Raw genomic sequence first — 25,380 nt, forward strand, 5'->3', positions numbered from 1 at the left:
TCACACTGCCATACACCCCAACAAGCTGGTATGAGGATGTCACAGATCTTAATTTGTTAATATACTCTTAAAAAAAAAGTAGGGATATTGAAATGCAAATACTTTTACAGGTTGTGATACGATAAATAGTCATGGACACTTGACATGCTTTGAGAGTATGTTCACAAATGAAGAACACAACACAACCACTGAGCTGCACACGCGACACGCAATAGCGCCATACAAGTGGGAAATGAAATGAAATGGGGTTTAACATCCTACGTTTTTGCTCCGAACTGGGCTAATGAAGACGGGCATACGCCATACAGTGTGCTATGAGGGAAATTTTTCCCGGACAGCGGTAATACGGCCTACTCTTATATCGAATTCCAACTGTCAAGGGATCTTTTACGTGCACGCCAATGTGTACACGGGACCTCGGTTTTCCGTCTCATCCAAATGACTAGACAGCTGTCCTTGTCAGGCCCTCCGTCCTGCATCATACAAGTGGGAGGGATTCATTGTCAACTTTGACACTTCAAGGAAGGGTTGATGAAAACTGCCGCGTGCTGGTTTATCCTATCCATGTTTGCTTTCCTATCGGTTCTTGCATAAGATTTACTGTTTAGCGTATATTTGCTTTAGTGTGTTGCGTTTAATTTGCAATGAGACGTCTTCAACATGATGAACGTCTATACGTGCTACTGGCATGCTTCAAATGGGTTCTACACAGCGAGTAGTAGCCAACATGCTTAATGTGTCACAAACACACAATGTTGATGATAGACCTCGTTCAGGTTGTCCCAGAGCCACTACAAAAGCCGAGGATCGATACATTCGTACACAGGTCCTGCGAAATCGAGGACAAACGACCAACCAGCTTTCTGTAAACTTGTACCAAGTTACAGGATTTCGAGTTACACCCCAAACGATTAGAAATCGGCCACATGCAGCCTATTTACATGCGCGACGACCGGTGTTGTGCCTCCATTAACTCGTCAGCACATGACAAACAGCCGCCAATGGTGTCGGCAGCGTAGAAATTAGGGAAATCGTCGATGGGCGCGTGTAATGTTCTCAGATGAGTCCAGACTTACGCTGGATTTCACCGATAGGCGTGCTCGCGTTTGGAGGCGTGTAAATGAGCGTCATGCTTACGTTAACGCCAGACAGCATGCATGACAGATTCGGGCGTGGGTCTGTTATGGTGTGGGGATGAATCACCATGACTGGCAGAACGGACTTGCATATTGTTCAAGGAAGGGTCACTGGTGTGTAATACCGTGACCAAACCCTGGCACCGATAGTTCTGCCCTTTGCTCAACGTGCAGGTGGACGTTTCATCTTTCAAGATGATAATGCCCGTGTCCACCGCGCTCGTGTCGTGAATGACTACATCCAGCGTCACTATATTGTCCATATGCCTTGGCCAGCCATCAGTCCTGACCTTTCCCATATAGAGCATGTCTGGGGACGTGATCGGGAGACGTGTTCGTCGACGTCAAAGTGAACGGACAACACTGCAAGAATTGGCCGTGGCACTGTAAGAGGAGTGGGCCAGATTGCCCCAAATCGTGATTGGACGGTTGATTAGGAGCATGCCACGACGAATTGCTGAATGTCTGAGGATTGGTGGAGCAATTACTCATTATTAAGACAAAAATCAAAAGCGTCCATTTTCACTTTTGACAGTGTATCTCTTTGCGAGTGAAATGGGGCCGTCAGACAAACCGCCCATATGAACTGTGTATGTTCATGTGTAGGCAATTGACCTGTTATTAACATACACTGGTTCCTCTAATAAAAACAGCAGTCCATCTCTGCAGTTTTGTATTGTTTCTGAATATCCCCCACTTTTTTTGAAGAGTATATAAATAACAATAGCAGCCCCTGAATCAGAGTGTCAAACAGTAAAATTTCTATTAAAATATTTGGTTTTTATTTATTATAAAACAGAATCGTATACATAAATATGTAAAACAGAATCAATTTATGCATATAAAAATATGCCACTGGTCATATTGTGAACATTTTTCACATTTACAAGCATTAACAGTCAAAACAGGTGTCCTCGTTTTCCCCGAGTTTTAAAGAATTAAATCAAAAACTTCATGGATCTGGAATAACTTATCCTATATTGTAGTCACAAGCTTAACATGTCAAAATCTGCTAAAAAAAAATGCAAAAACAGAAAATTTTAAAATCTGGTATAAAAATATTCACTAAAGTTAACAAATTAAGGATAAATTAATTATGGACAGATGTAGATTCAAATACACAGAATATATTTTAATTAGGTGTTCTGCATTCCTCCATAATAGCTTCATGTGAAAACGTCAAATACATTAATGCATGCATGATAAACTTGCTGTAAATATCATGATCTCTTTACATTGTTTTGGAGTTCATAATGAATTATGATATAATAAAACTACATGTAAAGTTTTCTATAAATAAAATTATGGATGCCTGATTAGTTAAGCTGCAGACACACTAGGCAAATTTCTGCCAGAATGAATCCGTGAATATTAATAGATTAATTATTCAGCAATAATTGACCAATACATTTAGAATTTACTAGAAGCCAATGTTAACACCCAGTATGGTATTTTAATAAATCCAGGAATAAATGGAGCTAACCAACCATATCCACCTTGCTGCAACAGATATTTTACTTGTCGAATAGATGCTAGATGTCTCCCTGAAATGGAAAAATATAGGGTTAATAAATCAACTAAAATTGAGCAATCATATTAAAACTAAATATTTTTCTTTTTTGTTTATTCTAAGCCTAATGATAAAAGTTATTTAAAAAAAGAATTTTCTGTATCACAAGTTCTGATTGGTAGGTTGATCTAGAGTCGACCAATCTTTTTTAAATATGTCCATAGTTGTGTATTGATTTTAAAATGTTTATTGTGCCTTAAATATTGGGATATTAGAAACCCTTATTTTCACTGTCAAATAACATCAATATTAAATGTCTAATTCATGTTTTTATTTCGAATATTATGGATAATACTGAGTTAGAGGCTTAGCTCCTTTGAGTAATTATCAGAAATAATTAAAAAATGTGATTGGCTTTTAGTTCTTCAAGATGTTAAACATTAATTATACAAAACATGTACTGGTAACAATGATAAATTTAGCTGATCTATTAAATGGAATCTTTGCCATTAAATAGTCTTCATAACATAAACATTGTATATTAAGTTCATATGAATTGGAAAAGAACTAGATTATTTATTAAAGTGATCAGAGTAATAATTCTAGACATCTTCATTTCATTAACGTACAGTGATTCTCAACCAGTGTACCGCGAGATCTTCCTAAATGTGCCGAGAAATTTTGAACGGCACACAAAGAAAATGTGAAAAAGCATGTGATTCAAACTGAGTATTCACTGGTGTCTACTGATAAGTTCATAGCTGTGTTTGAGTCATTCTATGTGTTTATGACTAGTCTCTGTCTTCAGTTGTATGCTGTCTGACTTACCATGTTTTCATTTTGCAAATTTCAAATATTTTTCATATATATTTAGCCAGGTGTGGCACTATTTTTTCATGTGTTCCAAGGTGTACCGTTAGCAAAAAAGGTTGAGAACCACTGCATTAACATAACAAGTGATTGCCATGCAAGATACACCGACATTTTGCAAGAGATGGACAGAGAACAGGGAAAATCAATAGGGCTCATCCTCTCATTCTCCCAATGCTTTACATTGAAGTTGGAAAAAAAATCAGTTAAAAACTGATTCAAGATTTATAATTTAGTCTGTTGCACACATACTGACAAAGGCTTCCTTTTAAAAATTGTGTTTTTATTGGTCAAGGCTATTGCATAGCTTTAGGGAACTAACCCAAATCATGGCCAGTGAATATACATAATATAACCCCCATGTTGTAAGATACAGTGTTTGAAAAGTGTTAAATAAACACAAATAATAATATAAATTTGTTTGTTTTATAATACAGATTAAATGGAATTTAAGGTCCTACTGTTTCTGTATTACCACTGGTTCTGTAATACAAGTGTATTTGTTAAAATAATTCAATGTGAATTAACAACCCACAAGTTGAGTTTTGATGTGCACCAAAATAAAACACATTCAAGATGAGAGAGAGAGAGAGAGAGAAATGGGGTTTAACGTCGACACAAATTAGGTCATTTCGGGACTAACACATGGTTCAATTTTATTTCAAACCCACAAGGTTGGACAGGCGACCCTACTCCTTGTCACGTACAACCAGGGAATCGAAACCCCGCCAGTTGACTCAATGACAGACCGTATGATACAGCGCACACGTGATAACCATTTGGCCATCCACCCCCCCCCCCACACCCCCACTTTCAAGATCTTTTGACCCTTATTTGTTAAGTTTCATCTCAATCAGGCAAAAATTACAGTCTCTGGAGGGTCTACAGACTTCCTACATATTACACTATTTGCATAAATGGAAGTGGCCATTTTGATGGGAAGTTTCTGTCCGATTTTCACGAAATTCTATCTCAACAGTAATTATGGTGTAACGGTGATATCTATGAAAGCTTTTTTATATAAAAAAAAATATGAGACCTCCAGAGCATTCACAAGCTAAAACAGCAATAAACCAGTGCGACGACAGTATACAACCACATTTCAATTTAGGCGTATAAAAAGTAAACAATCAAGGTGAAAGTTTATATAAGACATAAATATGTTTACCATTGACATCATCAAAACCATATTCATCTCCCAACTCAGTTGATAACAAAATACGTGCAGTTTTCTTAATGACATTTGGATCTAAAAGAAATTAAATATAAATTACATTTCTGCTCATGATATTTGCTTCATTACATGAAGTCTGTTGCTTAACAAATTTAAAGGTAATTGAAAGTCTTGAGCTTTAACATGTTTTTCTGAGTAGTCTTGTAGTCAAGGACAATAACTCTGGAAGTAATCATCAGAAATCAATGAAAAAAGACTTTCTTTCTGTGTCAAAGTCAATCGGATGATAACTTTTTTCAAATTGATTTAGTGCCATAACTGTGACAGTAAATAGCGGCAGACGTCTTTATTACATGCACCCGGCACCTCCTACACTGTAAAAAGTTTATGTGAAAAAACACGAAATTACTGTGAAATAATACAAATTCACTTGTTAAAAAACATTGCGATGTAAATTTCCGCGATTATCCTGTTTTTTAACATTTTCGTGAAATTTCAACTTTTAACAGTCGTTAAAGTGTTAATTAACAGTAACTTAATGTGAAATAACAAGTTTGCTGTAATTTCACAGAAGGCTGTACTTTTACATGGAGAGGTAGATCTTTAGTCGATATGACAATTTAGTAGGCCCTATCTATTGTGCCTTTACCACGCAAAATAACCAAACAGGGAGGATCATAACGGTTTCTCACGAGAATATTTTTAAAGTATGCCAGGATCAAGCAATTATACTTTTATAAAATGTCAATACAATTAGAATGACTGGAAGTTAGAACATATTGACTTTTGACTAAATTCCCCCTTGGAATTTTTATCATACCTATAATATGTATGCACAAATAAAAATGACGGCAGTTCGGGCTTTTGAATAATACTCTGACCATAGAAAAGAGGGACATATTACAAATGATACTTAATTTGCAATGAATGGCGGCAACAGGGAAAGGGGGGGGGGGGTGTAGGAAAAATGTCACCGAAAAAAATAGCACCGGAAGACATGGCACCTGGAAAAAATTTCACCCGAAAAATAAAATAGAATCAAAAAAACATTGGATACAGAGATAAGTAATCGAGAGAGTCACGCCTGGCGGCGTTCCTACTCACTGTGATGTATGTATACACCCTTTTTCTGGTTGCGGCATTTTTCCGAATGCCATTTTTTCCGGGTGCCATTTTTTCCATATCATTTTTTTCCGGTGTCATTTTTCCGTACCCCATGAGTGGGGTGTTGTACATGAGCGTTGTACCGATTTTTTGGCTCAAAAACCCCAAAAGGGGACGATTTTCAGGCGTTGTACCGACTGTGTACCCCCACCCCCTCCCCGGGCCTCCCAACCTCAAACCCTCCAGTTGGCGACGCCCATGCTTCAGCCAAAAATAACAATGACGCAATCTAGTGGTCGTGCAAGTTCGCAACACGTGACTGAATTTCACGACATGAATTAGTCAACGTTAACGAGTGAAACTCATCTGAATATCAAAATCAGCTGTAGTTTTACACCTTATTTGATTCCTAAATAGATCAATAAATATAGCTTACTCATACTGCCGATAGAAATAAATAATCGGAATTTTTCGTTTTGCAGCCTTGACGCGACCATTTAACGGCAACCGTCTATTCGCGCCATTTCGCTAACATGGCCATAACCCAACTGTAAACATCAACATCAAATTCACAGTACCAGAGTAACCAGAATTACCTACCAGTCGGTAAGTCGTCCAAGCATAAGAATATGATTGACGACGAATTCCTCTGAGCCTCTCACTTACATAAATTAGAACTGCTAGTGCCTGTCTGTATACTACAGAGTTGTCTTTGACTCTTTCCCCATCCCTCAAGATTTTAGAACGAAGACCGCATGGCAGATGGCTGACGCCATAATGATGATGAGGCAAGACCAGTTGGAATTGAATAGAAATAGTGTTTTAAATGTCCTATTTTTCTCTACCTTATGGGCTGGTGAAAACGGCTATATTAAATTTATATACGTACTGTAGAGGGTTCACATGAAATTTTTAGGGGCGTCAATATTTGTCAGTCTACAAACAGTCCAGACTGATGACACCCATTTTAGATTAACATTGCAATATGGTGGACTTGAGACTGCCTGCTGTTTGAAAAAAAAATATTATAAAATGGTAGGCCTACATAAGTTTTGTTATATACCGGTAGGCCCTACTCACATTTCGTACAAAAATAAATAAAGTTTGAGTACGAAAAAAAGGTGGTATCAAGAATGTAAGTGGTATGAAATTATCCGTTTGCCATGTCAGCCGGCAAATTGTCACCCCAAAATTGGCAAATACCTCTAAAAGTAACTGAAATCTACACCAACTGTTTAGACCTTTTCCTTTTGTTATTATTTTGACTATTGATAGATGAATTTCAAACTTGAAATTTCAATATTTAAAAAAATTTGTTCTATAAACTGGTTTAACCCTTTCGGTCCTGAATTATTTAAAACCAATGCACGCTCCCGACCTGAATTAATTTTAGAATTGAGACCTAAAAATTTCAAATGAAACTTTAATACAGAAGCAATGATGCAAACCCCAAACATGAATTGAATTTATTTTAGCATTTAGTCTGATTTTTCAGAAAATGTAATTTGTTTTCATATTTACTCCCTTGAAGCCCGGTTGAACGGACCGGACCTCCACATTTTTCGCAAAAAGAGTAGCTGTGAATCTGTGGACTGTGCACCCATTACGCAGGATCAACAAGGTCTAGTACAGAGTTATTTATGACAAAATTACCGTCTGTTTATACTTCAAAATCCTTGTTATCCGATTCATTATCCATAATAATTTCACCCAAGTTTTCCTCTAGAGTCATGTACGCCATTGACATAACGTCATCATAAACAATGCAGAAAATTCGAAGTTTTTAAACTGAAGTTTGCAAGTTAATTTTTCTTAATCTCGATAACTATAAATAGAACATAAAATGTCGACCGGAAACAGGAGAAGCCAAGCTTGCTTACATAAATCATGGACTCAAATCATGAAAAAACAAAGGTTTTGTACAAGAGGGGTCATATCGATCTGGTTGCGAGAGAGGTTTTTGCGTCTGGTCCAAGAGAGTTAAATTGTTGTGAGGTTGATGGATTTCCAGTCTCAAGAATAATTGTGATATTGACATCCAGTCTTTTCGAAATTGAAAACGGCTAACTTGCAGAACAACTTTCTTTAAATATTGAAGTTAGGAAATTTTAATTTTGAAAATCATCTATCAACAGTCAAAGTAATAACAATTTTAAGGTCAAATCAGTTTTTGTAGATATCACTTACCTTTAGAAATATTTGCCAATTTTAGGGTGACACTTTGAAAAAATCAGACAATAAATAATGACTCTATGAGGCTAAATTCTTCTTTTTGATTTCTAGTCTCGGGACTGAAAATAAATTTCGGCCATTCCCAAAATATAGTGGTCGAAATCCGAGGAGATTTCTGTAATTAGAGGGGTGCTGACTTCAATCTGGTCCCCCCTCATCCTCATGAGGGCTGGTATGGAAAAACGTTCTAGTCCATTGGAGGGTGAACAGGGTAGGCATGTGCCGATGCCCTGGCGAAATTCATCCTCATTGCACATGCTTGGCAAATGTCCGTCTCTAAAAAGCTTTACAGTGCATAAAAATGGGGCGTTAAACTCCATTTAATTTCTATTTATAGACCTAATTACCCCCCCCCCCCTTTAAGATATACTCTCTACATTAATTATGTCCCAAATCAAATATGACAGTCACAAAACCACAGAGATATATGGTACTAACACGAACCACAGATTCATATACCGTTTTATGCCATTATAGATATAAGATCCAGGGAATACTCTCGATTATCAAGAACATGCAAAAAAATAATGTCCCACACTATTCAACTTCGTGTTTAATCGTGAAGTTACCTATCGAGATCTCGGAAAGGTCAAAGGTCAGGTGAACCATTTCTGATACGAAGTTAGACCGCAACACACACAAATAGTTTCGTAAATATAGTTCACTTTCAATGGACGTCGATGAAAAGTTACTTTCTTACAAAAATTCAGGGGTTGGCAGTAGGGATTACTTGGATATGTTTTCTTGAGGTAAATTATAAGTAAATCTGATATGTACTATATATGTAGATCATTTGTGGCATTTTGTTTCCCGAGTTATTGCCCTCCGGAAGTTTGCATCAAAGCTACCTACACAAACGACAAATCTAGCAATTGAGAGTTAAAGATTTTGTTTTGTTACTTTTTAGTGATGGATGAAGTTATTACTTTCGTCGAGAAACTAATTCCTGATATATCTCAAACCCAGTTCAGTCTTTTAAGGTCTAGATTTGAAGACATAGGCATCTCAACTATTGAAAACTTAACATACTTGAATGTTGAGGATTTGACAGACATTTTGAAACTTGTTCCTGCGAGACGATTTATAGCTGAGGTTAAAAGGAGGCTTAATATTGGTAGGTATTAATGTTGTATTTTTTATGTAAAAGCAGGTCTGACTCCCCACTCTCATACTCTAATCACAAAATGCAGTAATATATTCTTGGCACCAGTATCCTTTCATCCAATTTTTACATACAACCAATTTGCATAAGAAATTGTGTACCAGTACTTAGATATAGAATTACATGTTTTAGTGTGACAGGCGTAAGTAAATACGTAATTCAATAATCACATTTGTGTCGCTAATAGTGAAACAGAGGCCTTAGTAGGGTCAAAAGTAGTACTCACATGCCTATAGTAGCAAAATGCGACTGAAAATCAAGTTGGGCTGAAATTCCTTAACCGACCTGATAATAATATTAACATTAACCATATTTGGAAACCTTAATTTTCTAATTCCTAAATGGGAGTCGCGGTGGCTCAGTGAGTATGGGGCTTGCTTGCTAACCAGGAGATCGTGGGTTTGATACCCGTCGGGGAAAGATCATCTAGATTTTCCAATCCGGCTTCCCCTTGTCAGTGGTGCAGACCCAAGTGGCAAGAAATAGCACCTAGTCGTTCGGATGGGACAAAAAACCGAGGTCCTGTGTGCTGCATAAGGGAGCACGTTGAATAACCCAGACAGTTGGAAATCGACTAAAGAGTAGGCGAGTACGAGTTATCGCCGGCTGTCCTGGCAAAATTTCCCTCATTGCACCCTGCATGGCATTGCCGTCTTCATTAGCCAATTAAATAAGTGCATAAAAGTAGGACGTTAAATTTTATTTCCAATTCATGAATGTCTTTTTGTCATGATCATGAGCGTACAAGGCTGTGGGACTGCAGCTCCCATGTCAAGTTGGCGAAACTCCATTACATCTGTGTACTAATCACATTCAAGAAATTACAGCCTTTACAAGGATGATTTACGGTATTCTAGCTTATAGAGTGCACTGAATCATTCAGGTCATGACCTGTTTATTGTCTGTCTGTCCATTGAAATAAAACATGCATATCTGTACAGTTAATAGCATGCAGGTCAAGCTCTCATCAAATAGTCAGATTAATACCCCCAATTACAAATTTTCTTTCTGTCTTTCAGCTGATGTTGGAAACTTGTCATCAGCCTCTGCAGAAAGTACTTATCAAACAGACCACAGTACATCAACATGGTTGTTGAATTCTTCTGCCACTGGCAGTGCAAGTAGTGCCAGTAGTTCTTTTTCTGATGACACAAGATCTGGTTCTCCATCAATTACACAATTATGGTCTCAGTCTTTTAATATTCCTTGAGAAAAGTTTTCCAAATCTTTTTTGGAAGATTGCGAAAAGAAAAAAAGACCTGATGAATCAATGCGTCGTGAGGCAATACGAATATTATGCCAAAGTATGAGAGAAGTATGTACAAAACCAAACTCCAAAGACATTCATGTGATCGCGGCAAAATTTGTAAATGAATACAAAGAATCATTGGGAGATATGATAATGGGAAAGATGATCGGTAATGGGTACTCCAGTGTCCTGTCTAGTATGACTGAACGTCTCAACAATTTGAATCGAAAAACAAGCAATGGGCCCAGCATTGAATATGATTCCAGTAAAGTGTCTTCGCAAAAGTATGGCTGTCTGTCAACATGGAGCATAGACATCGACTCTGAGGAAGAACAGGGTATGGTCGAAAAACGTGATTGGATGAAAAATGAATTTATGAAATCGAAAAATATTAGTTGCTTAAGCACGATCACAGAATACATGAAAGAAACCTATCCTCTTCAAAGAAAAACTATAAATACTGGTAGTACTGATGATGTACGGAAAGATTTCCCTTATTTGTTTGAAAAACAATTTATGGCTGTGCATTTTGAAAGACTCACGGGACACTCCTTGGATAATTATAAAAAGTCGGAGAAGAAGAAGTTTTCAGTTATTCATTTTTTAATTGCGTTTGTAAAGTTATTGATGGTGTCTTTTAAGGAAGATGGCCTTTTGGAATTTTATCAGGTGTGTTAAATTTTATTTTGTGCATCCGTATGAATTCGGTGGAATTATGAATTATTTTTTTTGAAGTATAGCTACTGTGTGGGCATATCTTTAAATTATATATATCGTCGGTGAAGAGTCAAAAGGTCGTATATCAATAATTTGGTAAAAACTTTTTATTACATTTATGAATTCAAAATCAGAAGGCGCAACTTTTCATAGCCTGACATTTTATAGCCTTAAGTTTATTGGCGGTAAAATACAAATGTGAATAGTCATACGGTTTCTCCTCAACAGAAACATTCATACTTTAATCAATTGTTAACAAAATGATTTTGAAGCATTATTGATAATCAGAGAATGTGAAATCTGCCTTTTTTCAAAATTTTATGAGATACGACAATTTGCTATTTAATATAATTACTTTTTAGGTAAATATGTCTGACATACGACATTTTGTATACCGCCCCACCCCCTTACAGGTAACAAAAAGTCGTATACCTGGTTTCATTTTCAATTTGTGCCAGTCAAAATGTTGTATCTCCGCTTTTTACAAAAGGCTTTGTTTGTTGTAAGGTCATTATTCTGTTGCACTTGTGTGAAAAACGTAAATCGGTTTTTAGTGTCTCCTGAAAAATTTGTAAAAACCGAGATAAGACATTTTAACTCTTCACCGACGATATGTAAATAATTGTTTTTTTATCCCTCAATAAAGTATTTGAAACATGTAATCTGTATGATAACGTGTATATTCATTCTACTACACTAATGACAGCCTGCAGTCTTGTAGTGTATTGCAACAATATCTTATCGCAGTGTCTCAGTGAGTACAGTGTTTGCTCGCAAAAGATACTCTTGATTTTTCAATCTAGCTTTCCCTTGCCCAGGACCTTGTGTGCATCAGGTGCACAGATTAACAAGAAGAAGAAGAGTAGAGGAGTTATCGCTATCATTGCGTTTTCATTAGCCCATAAGGTGCATAAACATTAAACTCATTTCATTTTTTTCTTCAGTAATATTAGTATTTAATTGAATTATAATATATACAGTATATTTTTATACGCCCGTCGCCCATGTCGGTCTGGCGTCCACAATTGGTTGTGAACGCAATAGAGACCACAATTTTTGTCACATGTTTATAAAATTTGGTGTGTAGGTTCATATCCACAAGATCTCGGACGAGTCGCCAAATATTTTTTGAGTTGCTGCCCTTGATATATAACGAAAATACGTTAAAAGTGGCTTGTGAACGCGATAGAGGCCACAGTTTTTGTCCAATGTTTATAAAATGTAGTGTGTAGGTTTATATCCACAAGATCTCGGACGAGTTCGAATTTGAACACGATTCGACAAATATTTCTGGAGTTACTGCCCTTGATATACCGAAAATACTTTAAAAATGGCTTGTGAACGCAATAGAGACCACAGTTTTTGTCCAATGTTTATAATATTTGGTGTGTAGGTTTATATCCACAAGATCTCGAATCTCAGCACGATTTGACAAATATTTATGGAGTTATTGCCCTTGATATACCGAAAATACGTTAAAAGTGGCTTGTGAACGCGATAGAGACCAAAGTTTTTGTCCGATGTTTATAAAATTTAGTGTGTAGGTTTATATCCACAAGATATCGGATGAGTTCGAATTTGAGCACAATTCGACAAATATTCCAAGAATTACTGCCCTTGATATACCGAAAATACGTTAAGAATGGCTTGGTGTGTAGGTTTATATCCACAAAATCTCGGAAGAGTTCAAATCTGAACATGGTTCGACAATTATTTCCAGAGTTTCTGCCCTTGATATACCGAAATTACGTTAAAAATGGCTTGTGAACACGATAGAGGCAAGAGGGTTTGATAGATTTTTATAAAATTTGGTGTGTAGGTTTATATCTACAAGATCTTGGACGATTCCGAATCTCAATAATATTTTCAGAGTTACTGCCCTTGACTTGTGCACATACAATAATTGTCAAAGATATAAAGCTACCGAGGGCGTATATCGCGTAGGTGACCGCTCTTTCCATCTTGTGATATTTTCTGTATCAACAAAAATATCCAATCTGCCAATGTTAAGTATTGATGTGACATATGGGATTATTTTCTTCAGCCTTGTATAGATACGAAACAAGTTGAAGCGGTGCAAAGGAAAGATGGTGCTCCTGTGATTGCAGTAATCGGTATGTATGATCGCATTCATCTGATTACTTGCGTGCATAAAAGTGGGACCCCATTTCATTTCAACTGATTACTAATGACTCTCACTTTAAGCACATGCTCTCATCAAGCGTGAACTCAAATGGAAACCTTCGACAGAATTCCAGAGAGGGGGGTAGTAAGAGGGTCAGAATGCAGGGTTGGTGATTTATTTTATTTATCAATTGTTTACATACATACTTTGGAACTGTTGAAAAATGATATTTTTGCTGCAAAATGTCTCAATTAGTTCAATGATAAATTAGATTTGAATCCGCCAATCTAAATAAATTTATATCTTAATTTCGTTTCGTGTGTTTGGTTTGACTCCATTAAGATTAACGAGAGTTCATGTTCTGGGGTCATGTCAGTCAACCCTGACCTGTGACGTTTCAAAATTTACTGAGCCAATCAGAAGATTGCTCATAAATCGCACTGTTTGTTTTTTCTATTAGTTCTCCAGATGATTTCGTCCCTCAATGAATAAACGAAAATGAACACAAAATACATAATATTTCGTTTTAAATGCACACTTATTTTGGTGTAACTAGAAAAAATTTCATTTGATGTTTGATAAAGCTAATGTCACACCGAAAAGATGATAGCCGACGCGACGCAACTCGACGGTTTTGTTGGGGAGAATCGGTTGATGTGAACACTTCTACGACTACGATTTCCAGTTTCCGTCCCGTCGCGAAGATTAAACATGTTTAATATTTGTCGGCCGTCGTCGGGTCCCGTCGGTTGGTGTGAACACTCAGTGCGACCCGACTGGACCAGACAATCTCCACCAGCCAATCAGATGACAGCGTTTTGTCAAGTGCAAATCTAAAATAAACATGGCAAACTTCTGGCACCTCAAAAATGAAGAGAAGCTTGGTTCAATGTGGGAGAGGGAGTATGAAGTAGAAGTGACGTCAATGAAGCTAGGTACTGCTTTTGTGTCAGCTCCATCACATTTCCCGACACTTCCTTCAGTTAGTTCATATCCTGCTCGCCAGGCTGCGCAGCGACACTCACGACTGTCAGTTGGTGAAAGTCGCGGTGGTGTGACCGATGTCGTCGTAGATACTGCGGACTGCTACGATTTTCCTCAACTCATAAAAATGTTGTGTCGGCTATCGTCTTTTCGGTGTGACATTAGCTTAAGATTTAGTGCATCATGCGATTATCCATGTCCGCTGATATTTTTTTCTACTCTAACTACTACTCTTTCTACTTCTACTCCAGCGATGATGTCACTAGAAAATACATATGCTACGAATTCCTCGCCGATTTACGATAACAAAATGCAAAGAATCTTTGAATGCTCAGTATTGCTTACAGATTCGCGTAGAATTGATGATTTTGGACATTGTCCACTTTTCATTGTCAACTTTAGATTAATTATGTTCTGCAAAACGAGATATCTGCCGTATAGAGACTAAGAATCGGGCTAGAGAATTTACTTTTAAATAATTTTAATTAAGTTTGCATAAAGTGGCTTCAGGGTGAAATCACTACTATTTTTTTTTACAAAACCTGGATCTACAAAATGAAATTTATTTTACTGTACATGCCGGTATGTATCTCTGAAATTCATAGTATCATTTCCATTCCAGGTGATCTCTACAGTCCGGTATTGCATCATGTTGTTCTAGAAAATAAGATAGTTTCTACAGTTGACACAATAGATGATGCTGTAATGATAATGTTCGGTATTTACTATATCTTCAATTTAGAATACCATCCAAAAGCTACTCAAACATTAGAATTCATTCAAAGGTAAGATTTTTGATTTTTCTTTAAAAAATAATAGTATTAACCATTATGTACTACCATCTTGCTTCAGATAGAATATAAAAGATCATGCACAGATTCTGATTATACCCTTGCTTTCACAACTTAGTAGGATGTTAAACCCTTTTTTTTTTCATTTCATTTGGTTACACCATGCTCTTACAAAAAAACTTGGGTCATACAAATTTGATAATTGTTCCACTGCAGACTTTTTTGACCCCCAAAATATAAAATAAATTTATTGCCACCACACACTAAAAATTCTACTTTTTTGCATAATTATTCCAATTGCTCAAATTCCAGTTCTTGTATACTGACAAACATTGTAAACTCCTGAAATCCCTAGTCGAGAAATCAAATTTACTGAGTAAAATATGATGATTAGATGTATTGTAATGTGAGAGTTAAACGTGGAATCTGCATGGCTAAAAATAGCATCAATTACTAATCATTATCATCCAGAAGTATGCCTCCCATAACAAAACAACAAGTGGTCTGAGAAGTCAATCATGATATTGTTTAGAGCTCTTATGATTCGGTCGTCCAGCCTCTCGTTTGATTTATTTTCCACTACTAAATCGGTCTGATCCAACTATAGTTGAGATCATCTTGGCAAATTTTATGTGGTAAATGCTTCCAGAAGTAAAATCCCCAGGTACTTTTTTGAAATAAGATGCTCGAGAAACAAATTAATCAACATTGTAAGGCCCTGTACTGGTATGTATCATTCAGAAGTTCTACTTCGATACGAGAGCCACGGTGGCTCAGTGAGTATGTTGGTTGCCAGTGGCGCGGGGCTTGCAAAGTAAACTAGTTGTTAAAGATCCCTAGACAGTTGGAAATCGAAGAAGAGTAGGCGTGTTATCGCTGGCTGTCCTAGTAGAATTTTCCTCATTACACACTGCATGGTATATGCCTGTCTTCGTTATAGTCCAGAAGGTGCAGAAAGTAGGACATTAAGCTCCATTCATTTCCATTCTATTTTGGTATGATCAGAGACAAACTTATGGTATGGTACTTTGAGAATCCTAATTTTTGATCATATTTAATTTTATTTCAGAGTACTTATAGGAATCAATCCAGATTTTGGATCCAAAAAACCCAAGAAAAGTACAAAGAAAGGCTGTGTTTCTTCTAAAGTTATAACCTTGGCAAGTCATCTTGATGAAGTTGATGTAGACCAACATGATTACTGACTTGACGAAGTGCTCAGTTTTATAAAGTGATGTGTATTTTCATAAAACTGTGATAAACAAGTTATCTCAATTCTTCATTTGAATTGCAAACCCTGTTCAAGGTTATATTGTTTGAATTTTTCTTTGTTTTTTTTTTTACTTAATTTGAACATCAGATGCATGTTTTCATTATTATGTTATTTAAGATTAAGAAATTACTCTTTCAGTTGTATTCATACATGTTATTTAGGTTATTGATTTAGGCCAAGAGTAAAACCACCCAATTTATATTGTTTTTCTTTAGGAATTCTAGTTGGAGACTCTGTTTATTCGGTAAAAATGTCAAACACACACCATTAGGATTATCCCTGGAATGAAAAATGGTGGTCTACAAATGTCAGTTTTGCACATTTGATCTTTTTTCTGTCAAAGAATATTTGAGTCACTATAAGCTGCATAATAATGTAAAAAACATATTTTTTCCATGCTGTTTTGTCTTTTGTAAAAGGACTTTTGTTAGATTTACTTCTCTAAAATGTCATATGACCAGGGACCATTTACAATCGTTGTGCAGTATCTCCAATAGTTTGTGTGCACAATCTGTTCAAGACAAAATAGTAAATGATGATTTCATTTGTTGCGTTGATAGTTGCAAAAGGAAAGTAGGCAGTCTCAAGGATTTAATATCACATTGCAAACAGCACATATGTTTTGATCAACCAATGCCATGTCCTTATTTAAACTGTGATGGGCTTTTTACGAAACATTCATCATACACATCTCATATATCTAGAAAACACGGATCGACAGGCAGCAGGTTTAAGGAATCTTTTAGGCCAAATAGTGTTATTATCAGTACAGTTCTGTCAGATGCCATTGAGACTGGTACGACAGAGTATTTTGCACGTCAACCACCAGAAAATGTAGTGTCTGATATTGAAGTAGATCATTCTAATGAGCAAAACTTATCAGAGGTTTTTAATAGGTCATTGGCTTTGTATTTCATGAAACTTGAAGCTGTCCAGCTTATACCAGTTAGCACAATCAATGTGATGATGTCTGATGTGAATGATTTACACGTTTTATCAATTGACATTATGTATAAAAAGATAAATTATGAGGTTAAACTTGAAAACTCTGAAACAAAGTCTAAAATTAATCATATTATGCACAGTGATGAATTCAAATCACTTCTGAGTGGTGATAGTGCTAAGTTTGATACAGATTTTAAAAGAAAGCGTTTTTTTAAACAACATTTTAAGTATATTGAGCCCATTGAACTATATTTAGGACTGGATGAAAATAACAAAAGATGTGTGTATCATTATGTTCCTTTAAAAGAAACATTGAAGTCTTTGCTTGAAGATGTAAGTGTTATGAATCATATAAATAAGCCTTTAGCATGTGATAAAGATCTTTATATAGACATAACTGATGGATCAAGTTTCAAAACTAACAGGTATTTTCAACAGAATAAAGATGCATTAAAAATTATCTTGTATCAGGATGCATTCGAAGTTGTTAATCCGCTAGGATCTGCAAAAAAAACCTTTAAACTTATTCGATTTTATTTTAGTTTAGTGGATATTTATCCATATAACAGAGCCAAGATTGACCCTTTACAACTGGCTATATTGTGTCGTGAGAAGGATTTTCTTTATTTTGATAATGGACGAACAGTTCTTGAACGATTGGTTAGTGAAATTAAGGAACTTGCTGTTGGGCTTAATATTGATGGAAAATTGATTAAGGCAAATCTTGTTTGTGTCTTGGGTGATAATCTTGGCAGTCACTTTATTGGTGGGTTTTGTACCAATTTTTCGAATGGTCAATATTATTGTAGATATTGCCTAATGATGAAACTATCTTATGAAACTAATCCTTTGAATATCAGAAATGCTGAACTAAGAACAGTTGAAAATTTTGAACCCTCCGTTAAATTTGTAGAGGAAAATAATGTCGAGCATCACAATGGTATAAAATGTAATAGCATTGTCAATGACATAAATGGTTTTCATGTTTGTAATCCAGCTCTGCCCCCCTGTCTGGGTCACGACTTGTTTGAAGGTGTTGTTAAATATGATTTGGCACTGTTCTTGAAAAATTTGATCAATGTCAAAAAGTGGTTTGATTTAAAGACTTTAAATTTCTGTATTTCATCATTTGCTTATAAAGGCCATGATTTAGATAACAAGCCTGTTCCAATAAAAGCAAAATGTGACAACATTGCAGGTCATGCTGTTCAAACCTGGACTTTTCTGCGACTTTTGCCAATAATTATTTCTGAACATGTTGCAAATTTTGAAGATGATGTTTGGAAAGCTATTTTACTATTACGAATAATTACAGAATATTTATGTTCGCCAAAAATATCAATCAATCAAGTTGGTATTGTACAGCACCTTTTAGATGACTATATAATAATGAGACAGACCCTGTTCCTGGGTGTGAATTTGAGACCAAAACACCATTATGTCCATCACTATCCCCATTTGATTACCCAATTTGGACCAATGCTCAGAGTGTGGACGATGAGATTTGAATCAAAACATACTTATTTTAAAAGATGTATTCGAAGTTCAAAAAATTTTAAAAATGTGACAAAAACTCTGTCTGAAAAACATCAGCTTCTTCAGTCTTATTATTCAGTGGGTAGTTTATTCAAGTCAGAAGAGGGACAATTTGAAGATGCTGAAAAATTTTCACCAAATTGTGTTGGGAAAGAAATATTTGACATAGTCCATGAAAAAGTTAACAATATTAACAATTTAAGATTTTCAAGATCTGTTTTGATACATGGTTATTCAATCAAAAGTGGTAATTGTGTAATTGTTGATAGTAAAAATGGATATATAGGTTTCGGTCAAATCCAATTTTTGCTATTTGATGAAGATTGCATTCCCCAGTTGCTCTGTAAATACATAAGTACAAGAAGAGCAAGGAATGGTTTATATGAGGTAGACTTTGATAAAGGGGACATTGTTTTGGTAGATTACAAAGCAATACTTGATTTATGCCCTCTGATTTTATATAATAATTCGATTGCTCTCAAAAATTATCCAGTCGACAAATGGAATTAGGTGTTTAGTTTTTTTTTATCCAATTAGGAGGCCATGGAGTATTTATACAAGCATTTTTCTAATCAAGTAACAAAGTTTTGTTCTTATGTAGATATACTGTAGATACTTGATATGATGCAGATCTTGTTTAGTTATTTTAAGAACTGTTCTAGCAAAATTAGAACTAAATTTTCATATTTATTTTTTAGATTACCATTAAAATTTCATTAGTAGATTTTAGTTGTTCAATAAAGAGGACATCATAGATTCTCGGATCTGTTTTCTGAAACTAAAGATAGAATTTTAGTATGTTTGACATATATTCTACAGTTATAAACTGTTCATTTTGACTATACATTAATTTGTATGGATTATATACATATCTTGTGTTTTCTGTTAAGACCTTTGAAGTTTTTGTAAGCTTATTTCACTTGATAATTTTTAATAAAATGTAATATTGAATGTATTTAGTTAGTTTTCTTTAACCTGAAGTTATATTTAATTTTACACCAGACACATGAGAGAAAAAGAACAGTAAGCTGATAATCAAGATGTATTATAGGCCTAATGAACAAGTGCTCCAGATGATAGTTACCATGAATTGTCTCAGACAACCCTTTTCTGGTGCAATTGGTTTAATACCTATGACTGATCAGATGTGAAACCAATAGCCTGTAAAGTTGGCTCATTTACAAGTATATATGATTTAACAAAATCATGTTAATGATTCTGAGCATTGCCATGTTAAAATACAAAACTATGTTAATTTACAGAAGTTCTGGCAACTTTTCTGCCAGGATTTTGCTGTAAAAAAACAAGAATAATTTCAGGTTCATTTACAAGTCAAATGTTATTTTACAAGTATATGTAATTTAACAAAATCTTGTTAATGATTCTGAACATTTTCATGTTAAAATACAACACAATGTTAATTTACAGAAGTTCTGTCAACTTTATTGCCAGGTTTTTCCTGTAAAATAACAGGAATAATTTCAGGTTCATTTACAAGTCAAATGTTATTTTACAAGTATATGTAATTTAACAAAACCTTGTTCATGCTTCTGAACATTGCAATGTTAAAATACAACACAATGTTAATTTACAAGAAATCCTGGCAACTTTTCTGCCAGGATTTTCAGGTTAAAAAACAGAAATAATTTTTACAGTGTAGTTAGTGGGTCAGTGTCTTACTCATTGAAGCAATATGGCTCCCATAATTCATTAAAATGATAGGTGCACCCATTTAGGTGCTACTACTAATCTTAGAAACCTTTAAAAAATCTCCTTGGATACCACTGAATTAGAAATTATCTATTGGAAAGAGTAGAAAAGCAGTTATATCTGACAAATAAAATAAATGTGTAGTAGCTGTCATTGTTATCTATCTAGTTCTAGAATAAAGAAATATGTGGACCTAGCTTTTTAATCTATTCACATCTTTACAAGTGGGGAGGGCATAAAAATGTACTCACCATTTGCAAGATGAACGATACATTTTCCAGGATATTCTACTGTCTCGCCATTTTCAAAAAAGTTTTTAAACTTACTCTGAAAGTAATGATAAGGTTTATTACATCATATCCAAAATGCAAATTGTCTGAACTGAAGATTATAAAATAACCTTAATAGAAATTTAAACTCCTCCGAGAGGCTATGGGTATGCTTACTTAACATACATTATGCAAGAGATAATTCTGCCTATTGAAGGTCTTTCTTTAGGCCTGTAATGAAATATAAATTATTAATTAGGCATTAATTAACTTATCCAGACCATAATCAACTCTCGAAGTCATCACTAGACTGCAATGTTTATTGGATTAGGTTCCAATTTGCTGTTCGACTTCCATTCATGGTTTAATCATGAAATGGATAATCAAGACTATATTTTTTAACGTACCGACTTTAGTAATGATGATCGAGGCTAGGCCAAAAATCCAATTGCAAATATCTCAGTTCAGAGTGGATCAATTTAACTAAAATTCCCTTTACATTATCTAGTTTTCAACTTTTATAGTGAGAACTGCCAGCTCTTTATTTAATCTCCCATAATGCATAATGAGAATTCCTAAACTTCTCAATTATTCGAACTGTTTAAATCTTTGAAATTACTGAATAACACGTCTCGGATCTACTAAATTTAAACAACAATGAACGTAAGTTGTCACAATGTCTCTTTAATTTGTTTAATGGATTTAATTTGATCCTGGTCACATTCAATACCCACCTAAATAAAAACTACATTACAATATATCCTTTCAAAAAGTCAACAGCCTTAAGCTTGTATACCAGTTTGATTAGTCAAAAGGTTCAGCTGATCTGAACACTGACTTCAAAGAAAATATATAAGAGCCACAAAAATATTTTTAACATTATACTACTCAGTAGTTCAGAATTGTGAGCCACAAACCTATTTTTAATACCACTCACTACTTCAGAATTTTGAGCCACAGACACATTTTGAACAACATACTACTCACTACTTCAGAATGGTAAGCCACAAACACATTTTTCACACTATACTACTCACCAGATCAGGATTATCAATGTGTTTAGAAATATTTTCTGTATTGACAGGTCCTGCACATAAACTGACAAATGTTATGTTATGTTTCTTTAAATCAAGTCCACAATCTACAGCCATACGATCACACTAAAAAACAAAAATATTCTTAACAGCCATACGATCACACTGTAAAACAAATATATTCTTAACAGCCATGATCACACTGTAAAACAAATATATTCTTAACAGCCCTACGATCACACTGTAAAACAAATATATTCTTAACAGCCATACGATCACACTGTAAAACAAATATATTCTTAACAGCCATACGATCACACTGTAAAACAAATATATTCTTAACAGCCATGATCACACTGTAAAACAAATATATTCTTAACAGCCATACGATCACACTGTAAAACAAATATATTCTTAACAGCCATACGATCACACTGTTAAACAAATATATTCTTAACAGCCATACAATCACACAGTAAAACAAATATATTCTTAATAAATTAGGGATTATCAACTACCGATGATGATTGATAGAGTTTGTTCTCTCATACCCCAGTGCTTCCCCCTAAATTTGAACAGATCTGTTAAAAACTATAGCTTATATCAAAAAGAGGGCAAAACTCTGGAATGAAAAGTCGCAAAAATGTTGAATATCCATAGAGTTTGTCAGCTAATTACCACAATGATTAACACCAAATGGGAAAAAGATCTGTCAAAAACTGCAACCTTCAATTTGATCTTATATAATATATCAGTTACATGTTTTCTTACAGAAAACAAAATACAACTTACGGCAGCTTTACCAACTCCATACGCAACATTAAATAATTTTCTCAGTCCACCCATAGATGAAATGTTAACAATTAATCCTGATTGTCTTTCCACCATCATTCTAGCAGCATAAACTGAACAGATATAATGGTTCCTGTAAATATATAATTTCTCTACCTTGATATAATATTCAATATTTCATTTATTTCATAGATTAAAGTCTCTGATTGTCATGTAAGATATTTTGAAAGTTGAATCTCTAAAAGGAATATCAGTTTAATAATGGTTCAATTCTATTCAGTATTCAATAGATTTTAATATCAACAATATTTAGACTACCTCAAACCAACATTGTTAACATCATCCCACATGTTTGGTTCATATTCCCAAAATCTCTTTCCAAGATTATCCAATATTGCCTGAAAAATATTTAACATTTAAAGATATTTTATGTAAAATTTGGATAAAGAGCTGGCCATTTCTGCTATAATAATTCAAAATAATGAAAAATGAATATGTTAATTACTCTATTCTGAATGACGTTTGAAGTTTTCACAAGAAATGGCCATAATTGGCAGATGGAAACTCCATTCACAGTTCATATTTTCGATGTCAAGTATGATTGCTATGATAATAAACGAAATTTTTCATCAACATTCTCTGGCCATATAAGCGGTTAACGCTATACGATTTTGGTTTAAACTATAACGCATAAACTTATGGAAAAACAGCTACTACTATTTGGGTAACGTTTTGAAGAGTATTCTATGTTCTCAACGCTATCAAGCTAATACAATAATACAAAACTGCTAGGGAAAGTTGAATCAGTGCATTGGGGTGGGTGAGTGGGTGGGTGGCCTGTCTGGCTTCGCCATGCCGTTTTCGTTTAATTATAGACTGACGATCAACGACATACTTACATTTACAGCCGAGTAGGCGTTATTGACCAAGATATCCAGTCTTCCATCCTGTTCATTTTTAACTTTATCAAATAGTTTAACAATATCATCATCTTTAGTGTGATCACATTGTACTGGTATACATTTACCTCCCCTGTTTTCAACCTGAAATAAATACACATAATAGTAATATTCAACCTAACTAGACTAGTGTATGACTGGTCTCTGTTATGCTAGAAATGAAAAGGGGGTTTGACTTCTCATTTTTTAGCACGAGCCAAGCTAATGAAGATGGGCATGGCATAGACCATGCAGTGTGTTATGAGGGAAATTTTACCCAGACAGTAAAGCTAAAGGGCCTACTCTTGCTACGAATTCTAACTGTCATAAACAAATTTATTAAGTTGTAGAAATTCATAATTTTCAATGATCTTGCAAAGGTGTATTTTTACTCTAATATTTTATTCTGAATGCTGGCATGGTGGCACCAATAATAAACTTGTTTTGCATATACCGTAACATGCTTATGATATGAAAGGTCATCATCTGAATGCGAAGTCTATTAATTTTGTGGTCTTACTCCACTGACCTACATATGCATCATACCTCTTTAGCTGTTTCTCTTAGACTTCCTCCAACTTGATCATTCGGAGGATTTAAAGTTCGACCTACAAATAATAATAATAAACAATAATATATTGTAAATCAACAAATCCATGTATTGACTCTATATAATGATGACAACAAGTGCACAAAATGGCTGAATCTAATTTCGGTCCATTTTAGAAAAAAAAGAAGAACTGGCCCTTGGCCAATAATTAGAGAGAGAGAGAGAGAGAGAGAGAGAGAGAGAGAGAGAGAGAGAGAGTATGCCTACCTGTTATGTAGACGGTTGCACCAGCTTCTCCTAGCTGTAGAGCTATACCTTTACCTATACCTCTTGTAGCTCCAGTTACAATACAGATTTTACCTACTAATGTCTTCATATTGTTTTCTCTCAAACTTTTACTTTATCTAAAATATATATAGAGTCTAAGCATGAGACATTGATATTAGTCGATTATGCATGAAGACAGTGATATTATAATAGTTGCTGTGAAGAAATAGTGTAGCTTTACTCAGCCTCTTTTATCTTCATCAGCCCAGTCGGTGCAGAACAGTAGGATATGTTAAGCCCCATTTCATTTAATTTTTTTTCATTTCCTTTGAAAGTATACAATAAGTAAGTTTTAAGTAATGTCTCCTAGAGGTAGGCTAAATGGTATACAATTTTAGAATAAAAAATGTCGCAATCGAGCAAATGTTTGGCCTACAATTCTATGGTTGCAACCAGGGACAGATAAAGCTTGCATGGACCCCCTGGCTGAAAATGTCTTGTGAGGCCCCTGGCTGCAGAAATTTTGCCCTTTAACTTCAACAGTGAAAAGGCAATTTGTACATCACATGACATCTGTGCAACCTACACAAAAAATTTTATTGGAGGTACGTGGGACAGCCCTTAATCCGGTGCCTACGCCGTAGCCTACACAAGCGGAATTGATACTTATTTCATATAAATAAGGTCTTGCCTGCTAATACTGTAACATACAAACTGCTAATACAAACCCGTTAGCGAACTTTGAGTCAACTTTGACCTGTTTCTGTTTACAGTAAATTTAAGTTACACAACCGTGTCGTTACACTGTTCAGCTACGATGACTACCGATTATCAACATCACAACCATGTTTTGTTAGGCGCGCCCTACTTGAAAGTTCCTCGTGCAAAATATGGTATTTTCGGCTAAAAATTCTAAAATGTCATTTACAAATTAAAAGTCAATCAATTCGCCTTCTGTGACAATTTGGACTTTCATCCTCCGTACCCCAAAAATATGCAGGAAAGGGACATG

General features: G+C 35.1%; 1 protein-coding gene across 3 annotated transcripts; it reads right to left on the bottom strand.

Moving 5' to 3' along the window:
* Positions 1-1,907: 1,907 nt before the first annotated feature.
* LOC126816679 (dehydrogenase/reductase SDR family member 1) lies at positions 1,908-25,380 on the bottom strand. 3 transcript variants are annotated; one of them, XM_050543405.2, is made up of 10 exons: positions 25,097-25,380; positions 24,369-24,505; positions 24,098-24,159; positions 23,513-23,656; positions 22,932-23,011; positions 22,614-22,746; positions 21,825-21,947; positions 20,770-20,845; positions 4,685-4,765; positions 1,908-2,680 (listed from the first exon to the last, which is right to left on the bottom strand). In XM_050543405.2, exons 2-10 carry the CDS (start codon positions 24,475-24,477, stop codon positions 2,547-2,549), a joined length of 942 nt encoding a protein of 313 aa, XP_050399362.1. In that variant the 5' UTR covers positions 24,478-24,505; positions 25,097-25,380; the 3' UTR covers positions 1,908-2,546. The 3 variants fall into 3 exon arrangements, with proteins under 3 accessions (XP_050399362.1, XP_050399363.1, XP_050399364.1); XM_050543406.2 differs by having other exon boundaries at positions 25,060-25,380; XM_050543407.2 differs by lacking the exon at positions 25,097-25,380 and adding an exon at positions 24,955-25,065.

The sequence above is a fragment of the Patella vulgata genome, chromosome 3 (assembly GCF_932274485.2).
Source record: "Patella vulgata chromosome 3, xgPatVulg1.2, whole genome shotgun sequence".
In the NCBI taxonomy this organism is placed as follows: domain Eukaryota; kingdom Metazoa; phylum Mollusca; class Gastropoda; family Patellidae; genus Patella; species Patella vulgata.